Source organism: Nomascus leucogenys, chromosome 3 (genome assembly GCF_006542625.1).
Source record: "Nomascus leucogenys isolate Asia chromosome 3, Asia_NLE_v1, whole genome shotgun sequence".
Lineage (NCBI taxonomy): Eukaryota > Metazoa > Chordata > Mammalia > Primates > Hylobatidae > Nomascus > Nomascus leucogenys.
Window position 1 is genome coordinate 54,355,744 of NC_044383.1, and position 15,774 is coordinate 54,371,517.

At 37.5% G+C, this 15,774-nt stretch overlaps 1 protein-coding gene across 6 annotated transcripts in view; it reads right to left on the reverse strand.

Moving 5' to 3' along the window:
• SENP6 (SUMO specific peptidase 6) overlaps positions 1-15,774 on the reverse strand; it is a 118,455-nt gene that overhangs the window by 52,793 nt on the left and 49,888 nt on the right. For all 6 annotated transcript variants that reach the window (XM_003271132.3, XM_030809313.1, XM_030809312.1 and 3 more), the window contains 2 exons: positions 7,390-7,535; positions 2,912-3,209 (listed from right to left, as the gene is read on the reverse strand). In XM_003271132.3, the coding sequence (XP_003271180.2) occupies positions 2,912-3,209; positions 7,390-7,535 (444 nt within the window). The remainder of the gene's footprint in view (positions 1-2,911; positions 3,210-7,389; positions 7,536-15,774) is intronic.

Below are 15,774 nucleotides of genomic sequence, written 5' to 3' on the forward strand. Positions count from 1 at the left end.
AGCATGCACTGTAAATATGTGTGCAACTCCATGTAGTCAAGTATATATATTTATATGTAAATATATATTTTATATAATTATATATTATATAAAATATATATTTTATATAATTATATATTATATAAAATATATATTTTATATAATTATATATATTTTATATAAAATATATATATTTATAAATATATTTATTTATAAATATATAAACATATTTCTTTATATTTATATATTTATAAATATATATTTGTTTATAAATATACATACATATATTTATATATACGTATATATAAATATATACGTATATATAAATATATGTATATAAATATATACGTATATATTTATATACATATATAAACATACGTATATATAAATATATACATATATATATATATGTATTTTGAGACAGAATCTCATTCTGTCACCCAGGCTGGAGTACAGTGGTGCAATCTTGGCTCACTGCAACCTCCGCCTCCTGGGTTCAAGTGATTCTCCTGCCTCAGCCTTCCCAGTAGCTAGGATTACAGGTGTGCACCACCACACCCAGCTAATTTTTGTATTTTTAGTAGAGATGGGGTTTCACCATGTTTGCCAGGCTGGTCTCGAACTCCCGACCTCAGGTGATCCGCCCACCTCAGCCTCCCAAAATGTTGGGATTACAGGCATGAGCCACCATGCCTGGCTGTAGCCAAGTAATTTTACCTCACACAGGAAGTTACTAAAATCTTAACTGGTCCTTGGAAAAATCTGGACCAGTGCCTAATGTTCAATAAGTCTTGTTGAGTAAATGGACGTGAGCAAGAAAAGACACTATGATGGTAATTTGCTCTTATACCTTGTACTCATTACTGAATCTTAGCAAATCTATCTCTATATCTTAATTCCACAAAGCCACTCATATTGTATTTGGGTCAAATACAAACTCCTTGCTATGGTTTATAAATTTACATAATCTGGCCCCTGCCTATTTATCCAATTTTCTCATAATATTCTGTTTTTCTCTCTTTATCCTCCAGGCACACTAGCCAGTATTTCTGTCCCTGAAACACCACAAGCTTGCGCCTGCCTGAATTCTACTTCCCTCAATATTATGCATTTTGGCCAAGTATTATATTAAATATCACCTTTTTTTTTTTTCCAGACGGAGTCTCACTCTGTTGCCCAGGCTGGAGTGCAGTGGTGCGATCTTGGCTCACTGCAAGCTCCACCTCCCAGGTTGATGCCATTCTCCTGCCTCAGCCTCCCGAGTACTGGGACTACAGACGCCCACCACCACGCCTGGCTAATTTTTTATATTTTTAGTAGAGACGGGGTTTCACCGTGTTAACCAGGATGGTCTCGATCTCCTGACCTCGTGATCCGCCCGCCTCGGCCTCCCAAAGTGCTGGGATTACAGGCGTGACCCAATGCGCCCAGCCTAAATATCACTCTGATAACCCAATAAAGTAAGCACACACAGTCAAATTAACTGATTTAAACTTTCTGTTGTTCTTTGTTGTGGATGTTCACTTGCTTATCTGTTTCTCCCTGCTACACATAAACTATGAGAGAGCAGGGACATTGTCTTGTTCACTGCTATATCCCCAGGCCTGAAACAGTGACACAGAAAAAGCATTCAAAAGTCATGCGTTGACTTTATTAGCATTTCAAACATAAATGTTTAATTTTTACTGAGTAATGTACATGTCCCAGAGAAGTATCATCTCAGTATTTCTCTACCTGTCTTTTTAATTTTACTGTCCAGTCTCAGGAACAAATACTGAGCATGGTTTCTCTTTCAACACTGGTCTTTTATTAGCAGAAAACCTAACAGGCCAGATTAAACAATCTAAACAGATTTACATATATAGCATTTGAGAGGTGGGGTTTTGCCACTTACTGGTTATTTGGCTCAATTTCTCTTCTCCGTAGAATTAGGGACAATAAGGGTATCTATTTCACAGAATCGTTGCAAGAACAAATGGTATGTAAAATGCTTAGCACAGTACCTGACATATATAGATAGATGTATATATATATATATATATATATATATATATATATACACACACACATACAGATGTATGTGTGTACATGTATATAGATTTTTTAAAAAGGCCCATGAACTATATTTTTAATGAAAAACTACACAAGTATATATTAAAAGGAAAGCCTAGTGTTCTATTTAAAATTATTATTATTTTTTTTTTAGCAACAGGGTGTTGCTATATTGCCCTGGCTATACTTCAACTCCTGGACTCAAGCAATTCTCTCATCTCAGTCTTCTGAGTAGCTGGGACACCACTGTGCCCAGTTTCCATTTTTTAGAAGAAATCATGTTCATTCTCCACAGTATACACTCTTATCTGTAGCTTGCATTATTCACTTAAATAAGGATCTTGGAAATTACAGTTTATCAGATCTTTCACTTCTTTAGAGTATACACACTGTATCGTCAACCAGTCCCTAAAAATTTCTAATCTTTTGCTATTTATTATAAACAAGGACTGCATGCCATACACATACACACAAGAATAAAAAGACAGGATATAGATTTAGGAACAAACGTGGTAAGGATATTATATGTCAAATATTTTATTGGGCTATGCATATTTTATGTTATTTTAGCCCCCTCCCCCCCAAAAAAAAACCAAAAACCACTATCAGCAGGAAATATACCCATTTAGAGATCAGAAAGATTAAATTAACCTGGCCAAAGTCAGAATGCTGGTTATAACCGGCACTTCATCTAAGACTAGGGTCAAGTTCTGTGTTGTTTTTTTTTTAACTATTTAAGATGGACAGGATGAGAACAAGATTAGTTTTAAGCTCACACTTATATTAAAAATATATATGGGGTTGGGGAGAGTGGTTGTAAAAATACATCTGAAAAATACCGGATTGATATAAGCAATATTAAAGGGAGTAAAATACTTACTTGGATCATTTAGGTCTGACAAACTTGTTTTCCTTTCTTTCAAGTTTGTGATTTTGGGTATTTTTGCCCCAGGTAAAATGACTTTTCCATTAGTCTGTAAATAAGTGTGTTTACTGTCATCACAATTCACAATAATATCAATTGGAACCTTTTCCACACTGTTGCCATAAAACTTCTTGGTTGTTAATCCTGTGTTTTGTGACTTCTGTCCTCCAGAATTCTGATGAATTGACGTTCTTAATAATGGTCCAGTAGAGTCATTCAAAGTAACAGCTTGTCTGCAATTTCTTTGCAAATCCTTAGAAAAAAGAACACCACAACTTTGGCATTTGGTCTGATTTTCTTTTTCTTTTCCACATTTTGAACATTCACAGTGTTCAGAAACTTTAAGTTCCAAAAGAACAAAAGAAAAGATTTTGGCATTTTATTGCATCATTAAGGAATCCCCTCAAAGTCTCAAAATGAAGTCCCTCTCTTCCCCATCATTACCATCATGGCTACCATGAGATCCTAAATAAGTAATGTTAGTTGGGATTTAATATCAAAATGCTGGAAGAAATTTTCAAGACTATCTAGTCTAGCAGTCAGCTATATATAAACTAACTCTGTCTCCAAGAATCTGAGGATATGATCAAGCTGAGTACTGACTGGCTCCATTACTTTATTGTCTATAATAAAGGTAAAGAGGGCATATCTAAATGAAAAGAACTCCATGGAAAAGTGCTGTTTCCTCTCATAAAATTCATACTAAAACAGAAAAAACACATTCCTACTATTAAAATCCCCAATATTAAAATATTAAAGGAAGTATGTTCTGAGCTATTACCATATGCCTTCCAACAGCTAAGAAACATACATCTTGGAACTCTGTGAGAATTAGGAACAAAATGCAGATACACTACACTGAATAAGATAAAAAAAATTTTCATGATAAAAACTAGAGATTAACATTTTATTAACCCAATTCTCTAAAAACTAGAATCTCAATACTGCTCCGTTTTAGTAGAGAATACTGTAAAGTAATAAATTTTCATAAAAATTTTATGTTAAGTGTAGTTTCTTTTGGAAAACAAAAACTGACTAAGCCTGGACATGGTGGCTCAGGTCTGTAAGCCCAACACACTGGGAGGCTGACGCAGTAGGACTGTTTAGGGCCAAGAGTTCAAGACCAGCCTGGGCAACATAGCGATATCCAATCTCTCCAAACAAAAAAAACTGAAGAAAAAAAAACCTGATTAAAATCTCATTCCCTGCTTTGGTCAGTAGAAGTGGAAGGCTTTTTAGAAAATTAAATAATTCCAAATTACATATCACGTACTATCTGCAAGACTCTACCCATAACTGCACTTAATAAGTCTGTCTTTGAGACTATGTCATTTTTATTAAATATCCTAAAGATGTTTATCCCATTAAATTCACAGATCTTGTTTTCTTTTTCTTTTATTTATTATTTTATTTTATTTTTATTTATTTATTTTTTGAGAAGGAGATTTGCTCTTGTTGCCCAGGCTGGAGTGCAATGGCACCATCTCGGCTCACTGCAGCCTCTGCCTCCAGGGTTCAACAGATTCTCCCGCCTCGGCCTCCCAAGTAGCTGGGACTACAGGTGCCCACCACCATGCTCAGTTAATTTTTATATTTTTAGTAGAGACAGGATTTCACCATATTGGCCAGACTGGTTTCAAACTCCTGACCTCAGGTGATCCACCACCTGCCTCGGCTTGCTAAAGTGCTGGGATTACAGGCATGAGCCACCACGCACAGCCCACAGATCTTGTTTTCTTACAAGTGGTACATAGTGTAGAATTTCAGAGACTATACATGGAAAGAAAAAACCACTAACCTTGTCTAGGAATTAAAAATTACATAGAGGCTGGCTACAATTCTTTATCTCCACTAAGAAGAAAATAAGAACAATTGGCATAGGAATAGAGTAAAAGAAGGAAGACTTCTATTAAAAAACAATTATTGCTGTGTTTAATACCTAGGTGATGTGATGATCTGTGCAGCAACCACCACGGCACACGTTTACCTATGTAACAAACCTGCACATCCTGTACGTGTACCCCTGAACTTTAAAAACAAACAAACAAACAAACAAACTGAGGTTTTCAGTGGGCATGTCCAGCGGACGAAAGATGTTGTATCTGGGGAGGAGCTTTCCTCCTCCTTTATCTAGGCTAAGCAGTAGGTGATATAAGTATGGCCTGAGCCAAACTTAGGTTGGCATGGCAGGACATTATCACATAAAGAAAAACTAAGCTAACAGGTAAATACACCAGGGGTGATGGGAGTCAAGTTAATCACTTCTGGAGAAGGGAATTACAAACATGCAACGTGGGAAAAATTAAATAAACTCGGTGTTGGACTGGAATTAGAGTTATCAGTGTCGACTCATGGATTCTAATATAGATTAAAAATTAATACACATGTATTTCTTAGCTTTGTCCACTGAGAAGGCCGAGAAACAATAATACCCATGTGAACATAACTAGTGCCCAAATATGTTCCCTCCACTTAAAGGAGAAGGTATTTCCTTCTCCTTGTATGCATGGCTCCTCGGAGAAATGAATGACTCTAGGATTGAGACAGAAACACAAGATAATGACTGGTCGCGGTGGCTCATGCCTGTAATCCCAGCACTTTGGGAGGCTGAGGTGGGTGGATCACGTGAGGTCAGGAGTTCAAGACCAGCCTGGCCAACATGGTGAAACCCCATCTCTACTAAAAATACAAAAATAAGCCAGGTATGGTGGCAGGTACCTGTAGTCCCAGATACCCAAGAGGCTGAGACAGAAGAACTGCTTGAACCAGGAGGTGGAGGCTACAGTGAGCCGAGATCGCTCCACTCAACTCCAGCCTGGGTGACAGAGCAAGACTCCATCTCAGGAAAAAAAAAAAAAAAAAAAGAAATGCAAGATAAGTTAAGACCATCGTGTTATACTAAAAAGCAGAGAAGTGAATGTCATGAATGTCTTCAAAGAATGATAGGGACATGTCAGAAAAAACAGGCCATCTTGAAGGGACTCACATGGAATCTGGGACAATTGAAGCATCAAGGTAAGTCATGAAACATCATGAAAGTTACAGACTATAACCCTTTTGAGTAAAATAACCATTCATATGTACATGCTGATATAAATGAATATATAAATGTGGGATAAGAAATACTTCTAGCTCATGTTAGAAATCTTATTAATGAGCCGGGCACGGTGGCTCACGCTTGTAATCCCAGCACTTTGGGAGGCCAAGGCGGGCGGATCATGAGGTCAGGAGATCGAGACCACGGTGAAACCCCGTCTCTACTAAAAATACAAAAAATTAGCCAGGCGTGGTGGCGGGCGCCTGTAGTCCCAGCTACTCGGAGAGGCTGAGGCAGGAGAATGGTGGAAACCCAGGAGGCGGAGCTTGCAGTGAGCCGAGATCGAGCCACTGCACTCCAGCCTGGGAGACAGAGCGAGACTCCGTCTCAAAAAAAAAAAAAAAAAAAAACAAACAAAAAACAAACAACAAAAAAAGAAATCTTATTAATGAATTAGTCAAAATACCTATTAACTGACATTGCAGTGAAGAAATCTAGAACATCTTAACTAAGGTAAAATATCATTAATGTGAAAATCAACATCGTATGTCTCCTGATGTAACGCAGTAAGATTACAGCATCATTTCTGAAGCATTCTTGAAAACCATATACATCATTTACAAACATCAGACAAACACAATCTGAGGCACAAAGTTAAGTGTCCTATACTACTCAACAAATACCAAGATTATCAAAGATAAGACTGTGAAATTATTTCTATTGAAAGAGTCTAAAGATTCGTGGCAATTCAATGCAGCACATGACCCTGAATTCAATTCTATACCCATAAAGGACATTATTTAGGTGAAATTTGAATGGGACTTGTGGATTAAATAGTAATTTTAGATCAATGTTAATTTTGAGATTTTGACAGATGTATTCTGATTACAAAAAAACCAAAAACACACATACTTAAGTATTAAATGGTAAATGGGCATCATGCTGGCAATTTCAACTCAAACAGTACAAAAAAATACATATACATACGTTTATGGGTAGGCAGGAGGAAGGAGGGAAAAAGGCATAGAGAGCGAGGACAATAAAGCAAATGTGAAAAACATTTGGGAGATAAATACATAGATTTTCTTCTACTATTTTTTCTAACTTTTTGGCTTCTTAAAATTATTTGAAAAAATTTCTGGCAGACAGCAATCATTTGAAGTATGTTGCAGGGAAGCACTGATAAATTATTTACAGAAAAATAAATTCTGTATTTTGAAAAAGCATAAAAATGGTCTACTGAAGGCAGAAAAAGTTGCCTAAATAACTTTTCCAGGTCTCTTCTGGTCCTATGATAAAAGATCACCTAGTAAGTACTGAAACTTTAGTAAGTACTGAAACTAGTATTAATAAAGACACAATCTGATTAGCAACAAAGAATAATTTCTCTACTTACCTCTAAATGGGTTAAACATTTTTTTGAAGCAGGAGATAGAGGAGAAGTAGGCTGATAGGTACTACAGTGCCGTTTCTGTTGTACTTTCCTCTTAATTTCAGGCTCTACTTGTGATTCGGACTCTTCTGTTTTCTTCATTATACGTTCTACAGGAAGGAGAAAAAATAAACTTTAAGGTTTAGTTAAAATAAGCTAGTGTTTCAGCAAAAAAATAATCAGAACATAAGACTAAACCAATAGTTATATCCTGGCTTACTCTTCTCTTATTTATTTTTCACTCCTCAGCAGGATCTCCACAATGTGGACCACTTCATCAAGTGTATCAATATCCTCTTCACTTTATTTTGTTCTGCTAAGGTAACAGAAGCCCTTCCTGTGCCTAACCACTCACATACTCACAATTCCTTGCTTTTTTTTTTTTGAGACAAGGTCTCATTCTGTCGCCCAGGCTGGAGTGCAGTGGCATGCTCATAGCTCACTCTAATCTCAAACACCTTAGCTCAAGTGATCTTCCCACCTCAGCCTCCAAACTCGCTGTGACTACAGGTATGCGCCACCACACTCAGCTAATGTTTTTATTATTTGTAGAGACAGGGTCTCCCTATGTTGCCCAGGCTGGTTTCCTTCTTTTTTTTCCAAGTCACTTACTCTAAGAGCAGTAATGAGAAAAATTTGCATTCAAACAGTACAACTGTTTGGGTAAACGAAACTAAACTAAGCCTGCCTCAAGCTAATTTTCTTTTTTAACTTCGGAACACACAAGAGAATTTTTCTCGATATTTTTTATGTGAATTTAATAATTTTCATTACAAATTATAATGTTTAAATGATTTGATGAACTCCAAAACAGGCCAATTTAAAATTTACCATAATCTGACTTTATCAGCAAAGGATTAAGTATCCAAGAGGCCAAACATGTTTCTAAAACATAAGTGAAGAATCTGTAAACCAAAATAACCTGCACAAACATAGCTTTGTTAAATACTTCTAGCTTCCTATATTTAATATTCTTTTATCATTTGGTTTTTAAAAATAAGATTATGTAGACATAAAAATCAATTATATAATATTTAGTTTGATATACAACACCGTCTTAAGAAACCTATATAATTATTCTTGCTTAGTGCAATCACAAAAAGTTTCACTAAGTGATCATCATCCTCTCATTGTTTGCACGTCTATTTTCCTAGACACCAAAGCTAGAAATTTAAGTAATCGATGACTACTCCTTGTCCTTTCATCTTTACTTCTAAATAGCTCTTAAGTTCACTCTGTCCTCTCCAAACCCACTGCCACTACATTTCTGATGCTTAACTCTTGCCTAAACTGATGTCCTCTATCCCAATTTTGCTCCCCTTAAATCCTTCCCCACTACTGCCAAAGTGATCTAGTTAAAAATTATGACTTTGTCATTCTAATACTCTAATTAAATTCCATCTCTTGGCAAGCAGAAGTTCCTGTTTCAATCTTACTTCCACTTAAACTTTACCTCAAAAAAGTTCATTTCTTCATGTGTTCTCTCTTTCACCCTCACATATGCTGTTCTTTTCACAAGTGAAGCTCTGCCTATCTATGTGGTGAATTCAAACTCTTCTTTGTTGAGAAGCTGACTCTAGGCACAATTAAGCAATCCTTAGAGTTTTCATAGCTCTCATTTTATTGTTATTTGTACTTGTTCCCCCATTGTATTGCCAGCTCTGGGAAGGGCAGAAATTATGTTTTAGTCATGTGTTTTCCCAGCATCTAGAAACTACACAAGGGCTTAATAAATGTTTCCTGGATTAATGAATTACATGAGAAACTTAAAACTATATGACACATTAAAAAAATGAAATTACAGGGGTCGCAGGAAGAGACATTGTCACTATGTCATCTCTGAAAATGGCATTACCTTTGTGACACAGAGATAATGATTCATGCACAGATATAGAACGATTAAGGACTTAGCCTCTGGCCAGAGAGTAACTAAAAAGTGCTTTTGTTTTCCCCGAGATCTAAAACCTGAGGTTACAGAGCAGCTGCTCCAGTCCAGAGCATCCAGGTATTATTAATTTTATGAAGGCTAAGTTACTTTGTTGAAGAGCTATGATGTGACACTATAAAAAGAAAGCAGACATTTTGGAATTCGGAAAATAAACACAGTTGTCTGAAACACACAACCAATTATTTGAAAAACTTAATTTACAGTAAAGCAGTCTTAAAACATAAGCCCCTACAAGCTTTTTTGGCCTTACTAAATTTGATAATGTACCCAAAGGAAAGCTTTTTCCTTATAAACATACTTCATTAACTTTTTTTTTTTTTTTTGAGACGGAATCTCGCTCTGTCGCCCAGGCTGGAGTGCAGTGGCGCGATCTCGGATCACTGCAAGCTCCGCCTCCCAGGTTCACGCCATTCTCCTGCCTCAGCCTCTCCGAGTAGCTGGGACTACAGGCGCCCGCCACCACGCCCGGCCAATTTTTTGTATTTTTAGTAGAGACGGGGTTTCACCGTGGTCTCGATCTCCTGACCTCGTGATCCGCCCGCCTCGGCCTCCCAAAGTGCTGGGATTACAAGCGTGAGCCACCGCGCCCGGCCCATCATTAACCTTTTTAAGCCACACGTATCTTTGCACATTATTCTGCTCAAACATGTATCTAATTAGTTTTCTGCCGCATCCTGGAGACTGACATTTAAAAAAACAGTATCATTTCATCCTGATTATGTAATCACACTCTTCTCTTCACCATACCTATATCATCTTGTCTATTTCACATTTTCTCTACCATCATAACAAAGAGGGAAACAAATGTCCTAAGCTTTGATATAATTCAAAATTTTAATTGATAATAGGTAGAGAAAAATGACATTAAAATTCTGATCCCTACCTAAATCAAGGTTATTTATAAGGCTCTGAAAGAAAGAGAAAAAGGAAGGAATGACATAATTAAGAAGGTTAAGCTGAGACTTTTGAAACCAATATCATGAGGAGAAATGGTAAATGATTGATAGTGTTATAGGAAACTAGAGTAGATCTATAAAGAGTCAAGAAAAAAACACAAAAATGTTAGCCTCAGGGTTAAGAAATTCCATTAGGATTCTATTTTCTAGGGAAAGAAGAGAAAAACACTTGAGAAGATTTGGTGACTCAAGTAAAAATGAACTAGTCTAAAATTACAGCAGAAACATAAAATGGCAAAAAGCTTAAGATTGGACTGGTTCAAGGATGGCAAATACTTAGTAAGTCGTCCGTGGAAGTTTTACTAGCTAAGTGATCACAGAAGTGATTTTTGCTAGGCTGATGTAGCCTCAAATCCTCAACAGATTACTCCAGAGAAGTACTTAAGATGAAAACCATGTGACATTATGCTGAATCTCTCTTACAGGGATGAGGAAGAGAATAAAGAGTATTTACCAAAGACCCTGCGGTAGGAACATGAAGATTAGGATACTCCCTGCTAGATTTTCTAGCTCAATGTGTATTCTTTTTTTTTTTTTTTGAGACGGAGTCTTGCTCTGTTGCCCAGGCTGGAGTGCAGTGGCGTAATCTCGGCTCACTCAACCTCTGCCTCCCAGGTTCAAGCAATTCTCCTGCCTCTGCCTCCTGAGTAGCTGGGATTACAGGCATGCATCACCATGCCTGGCTAGTTTTTGTATTTTTAGTAGAGACAGGGTTTCGCCACGTTGGCCAGGCTGGTCTCGAATTCCTGGCTTCAGGTGATCCACCCACCTCGGCCTCCCTAAGTGCTGGGATTACAGGCATGAACCACCACGCCCAGCCTAGCTCAACGTCTTTTTAAATACACTACACTATTTCCAGGTATGCAGAAAATGGGAGACTATGGAAGATATTACTGGGTAAGAGTGATCTATATACAGGTTGGATATAAACAGAAAACATTTAAAAAATCAAGTTGAAAAAAAGATCCTTCATAAAAAGAATGTTCACGGCAGCTTTATTCTTAATAGACAAAAACTGGAAACAACCCAGGTGTCCATCATCAGGAAAATCGACAAATAACTTGGTATACTCATACAATGCAATGTTAAAAAGAAACAAACTATTGATACAAGCAACAGTATGGATGAGTCTCAAAAAAAGATCCTGAATGAAAGAAGCCTCACATAAGAGTATATAAGTGCATTACTCCATTTACATGAAGTCCTAGAACAGGTAAAATTAATCTATGCTAGGAAAAATCAGAACAATGGTTACATTTGAGGGGGAAGAGGTAGGGACTAACTGTGAAAGAACATGAGGGAACTTTCTAAGGTGCTGATACTATTTGTACTATGTCTTCATGGGGATTTTGGTTAGAAAGGGATATGTAGTTTTCAAATTTTATATACTTAAGATTTATGTATTTCATTGTAGTAAATTTTATTTCAAAACAAAGAATGTGAGGGCGATCTGGCTGTGACATCTGTCACCCCACTGATCGCCAGGGGTAACTGGGCTGATCTGGCTGGCTAGGTGGGTGTCCACTTCCTCCCTCATCGCTCCATGAGCATCCCTTCCAAAGCTGCACACTGGGTGAAAGAGGACGACCATCCCCAATAGAGGAGGACCGGTCTTGGGTCAAGGGTATACAAGTAGCAGTGCTCCCCTGCTAGAACCTCCAAACAAGCCCTCAAAAGAAAATAAACTGTAAACAAATATTGAACTCCAGTTAATAATATGCCCACTGAAGTGTTTAGAAGTATATCAGCCGTCTGCAATCAACTTTAAAATGCATCACAAAAAGATGAATTAACGTATAAAGGGATGACTAGATGGACATGTGATAAAACAAGAACAGAAAAGTGTTAATTATATCTATCTACCACATAGATATACACATGTTCACTGTAGAAGTCTCCACTTTTCTGTATAAACATTTTCATAATAGAAGTTGTAGGAGAAGCAAGGTAAGGAAGAGGCTTAACTTCCTTATTTGAGATTTTAGTTGTGATACTACTAATACGCTGAAAAATAAGTACCCAGAGGACAGTGATAGAATACAAACCGTTATCTTTATAATGGTTATGTATTTGCTTTTACATTATTTTTTATAATTTTTCAAAAGAGAAAGACAAACTAGAAAAATGGTTTTCTCCATCATGTAGCTACTACTGACTGATTTTCAATGTAAAACAAAACTAAAGTCATGTATCTATCACATTCTCATTATCTTCTTTAAAAATCACTTCTGGCTATATACTATACTTTTGGCATACAGGATTTTGTAAAAACTCTTTAGCATGACAATCTATCTCTACCTACTTCTATGGCTTCAACTCTGGCTATCCTCTATCCATTCTCCAATCAAATACATTATTTGTTCAAATAAGATGAGACTCTTTCACCTGTTGTGCCTTTGCATTCCATCCTCATTAGGTGCAAAGCTTTCCCTCCTCGACTTGGTATGTCAAACTCCAATGATTCAAAACTCAGCTTTACTTATGTTTTGTTTTGTTTTGTTTTTGAGATAGGGTCTCACTCTGTAGCCCAGGCTGGAGTGCAGGGGCATGATCATAGTGCACTGCAGCCTCAACCTGTGCTCACTGCAGCCTTCACCTGACAGGCTCAAGTGATCCCTTCACCTCTGCCTCTTGAGTAGCTGGGACTACAGGTGCTCATAACCACACCTGGCTAATTTTTTTATATTTTATAGAGACAGGGTCTCACTATGTTGGCCAGTCTGGTCTTGAATGCCTGCGCTCAAGCGATCCTCCCACCCTGGCCTCCCAAAGTGCTGGGATTACAGGTGTGAGCCACCATGCCTGGCCTCATCTTTGTGTGTGAAGATTTAACTAAAACTCCAGAAAAGGGCAGTGACCACTCCTTTATGATACCACATTTTAAATTGGCTTTTACATACTACTTTCTGACTCTACAACAGTATGTTTACAAGTTTGTAGTCTATCTAGCCCTGGAGTTTCCCAAGAACAGACACTGTCATTTTATAGGGGCACGAGGCAAGCTTGAATAATCATACCTAACTTTAAGATATCACTGGAAAACTTACAAATATATTTGCAAAATAAACTAGTTAAAAAAAACCCACAACATTCCAAAAACATGAGAAAATATACAGTTGAAATTGATTCCTAGAGCAATTTATTAAATATTTCAGTAGGCATTTCTGACATTCACCCAAATGCATTGAGGGAAAACAAAGTTAATTAATAAAATAATGCTGTTAAATAAAAATGATTTACATGTAAAAACATGTAAATAAATAAAAATAAATCTACAAGGACTTTTGGAAAATAAAGGTGAATATTTTTAAAATTCCAGGGTTGGAAAAGCTTTACTAAACACAATACTAAGGAAACCCAACTTTAACAACAGATTCAACTACAATGTACTATTTGACAACATTAGAAAAAAGTAAGGCCAGGCACAGTGGCTCATGCCTGTAATCCCAGCACTTTGGGAGGCCGAGGCAGGGGGATCACCTCAGGTTGGGAGTTCGAGACCAGCCTGACCAACATGGAAAAACCCGTCTCCTCTAAAAAATAAGAAAATTAACCGGGCAGAGTGGCCCAGGCCTGTAATCCCAGCTATTCGGGAGGGTGAGGCAGGAAAATCGCTTGAACCCGGGAGGTGAAGGTTGCGGTGAGCTGAGATTGTGCCATTGCACTCCAGCTTGGGCAACAAGAGCAAAACTCCGTCAAAAAAAGAAAAAAAAGAAAAGAAAAAAGTAACAGAGAAACCACAAAATGGAAAGAAAGATATCTACATCAGAGATAACAAAGAGTTGCAAATAAGTAATAAATAGGCAAAGGACACATAAATGAATGGGCAGACATAAATAAAAGAAATTCGAATGGCCATTAATCCTGTAAGATATCTCACCAGTTACGAAGAAAATATAAGAAAAACATTTTGATCAGACTAGCAAAGACTAAAATAATGATAATAATCTAACATTGCTGAAAAGCAGGAGAAAATAGGCCGACTCAAATAATACTGTGTTGGAAGCTAACCACCTTTACACAAGGCATTTTTTCTTTCTTTTTTTTTTTTTTGAGATTTTTAGTAGAGATGGGATTTCACCATGGTGGCCAGACTGGTTTCAAACTTCTGACCTCAAGCGATCCGCCTGCCTCGGCCTCCTGAAGTGCCAGGATTACAGGCGTGAGCCACCGCGCCCGGCCACACAAGGCATTTTGGCATTAACATATCAAGTCTTAAAAATGTGTATATCATTCGTCCCCCAAATTTTATTTCTAGGGATTTTATGTAAAGAAATAGATCAGATATATAAAATGCATGTACCAGTACAGTAATAATATTTTAAATGTCAAAACATTGAAAACAAATTATGCCACATAAATATAGTGGGCCACAACACATTTATTTAAAAAAAAAAGATTATAGAAACTTGGATATAAAAATTTGCAGCTGGGCGTGGTGGCTCATGCCTGTAATCTCAGCACTTTGGGAGGCTGAGGCAGGCAGATCACGAGGTCAAAAAAAATTTGTAAGGAAGTCCTCCATAAATTTAAGAATCCATTTGATTATTTTTATTTTTCAGAGATATGGTCTCACTCTGTTGCCCAGGTTGGAGTACAGTGGCGCAATTGTGGATCACTGCAATCTCGACCTGCTAGGCTCAAGTGATCCTCCTGCCTCAGCCTCCCAAGCAGCTGGGACTACAGGCACGTGCCACTATACCCGGCTAATTTTTACGTTTTTTTGGAGAGTTAGGGTTTCACCATGTTGCCCAGGCTGGTCTCAAACTCCTGGGCCCAAGCGATCCTCCTGCCTTGGCCTCCCCAAATGCTGGGATTATAGGTGTGAACCACCATAGCTGGTGCATTTGATTCTTAAACTTCCTTTAATTGTGTTTTCCATGCTGGTTCCATGTCTGTTATCTTTTAATGAGAGTATAAAAACTAGATATCATAAAGTCAAAAAGCAAGTTACATACAGAACAGTACACACAGTATGAATATTGTATATCAATTTAAAAATGAGTATATGTGCATAGAAAAGGCCTGGAAAGTTATATATTAAAATGTTAACAACAGCTACCCTGACTGGTTGAAAGTTAGTATGTGGCCAGAGCAGTGGCCCAAACCTGTAATCTCCGCACTTTGGGAGGCTGAGGCGAGCAGATCGCTGGAGCCCAGAAGCCTGACAGCAGACTGGGCAATACGGTGAAACCTTATCTCTATAAAAAATACAAAAAATTAGCTGGATGTGGCAGCATGCGCCTGCAGTCCCAGCTACTTGGTGGAGGTGGGAGAATGATGTAAGCCTAGGAGGTCGAGGCTGCAGCGAACCATAATCATGTCACTGCACTCCAGCCTGGGTGACAGAGCAAGACCCTGTCTCAAAAACGAACAAAAGGCAAAAGTTAACGTGTGTTAAGCAGTGCTAAATTAGGTGATTGAATTGTAATTACATGAAGAATA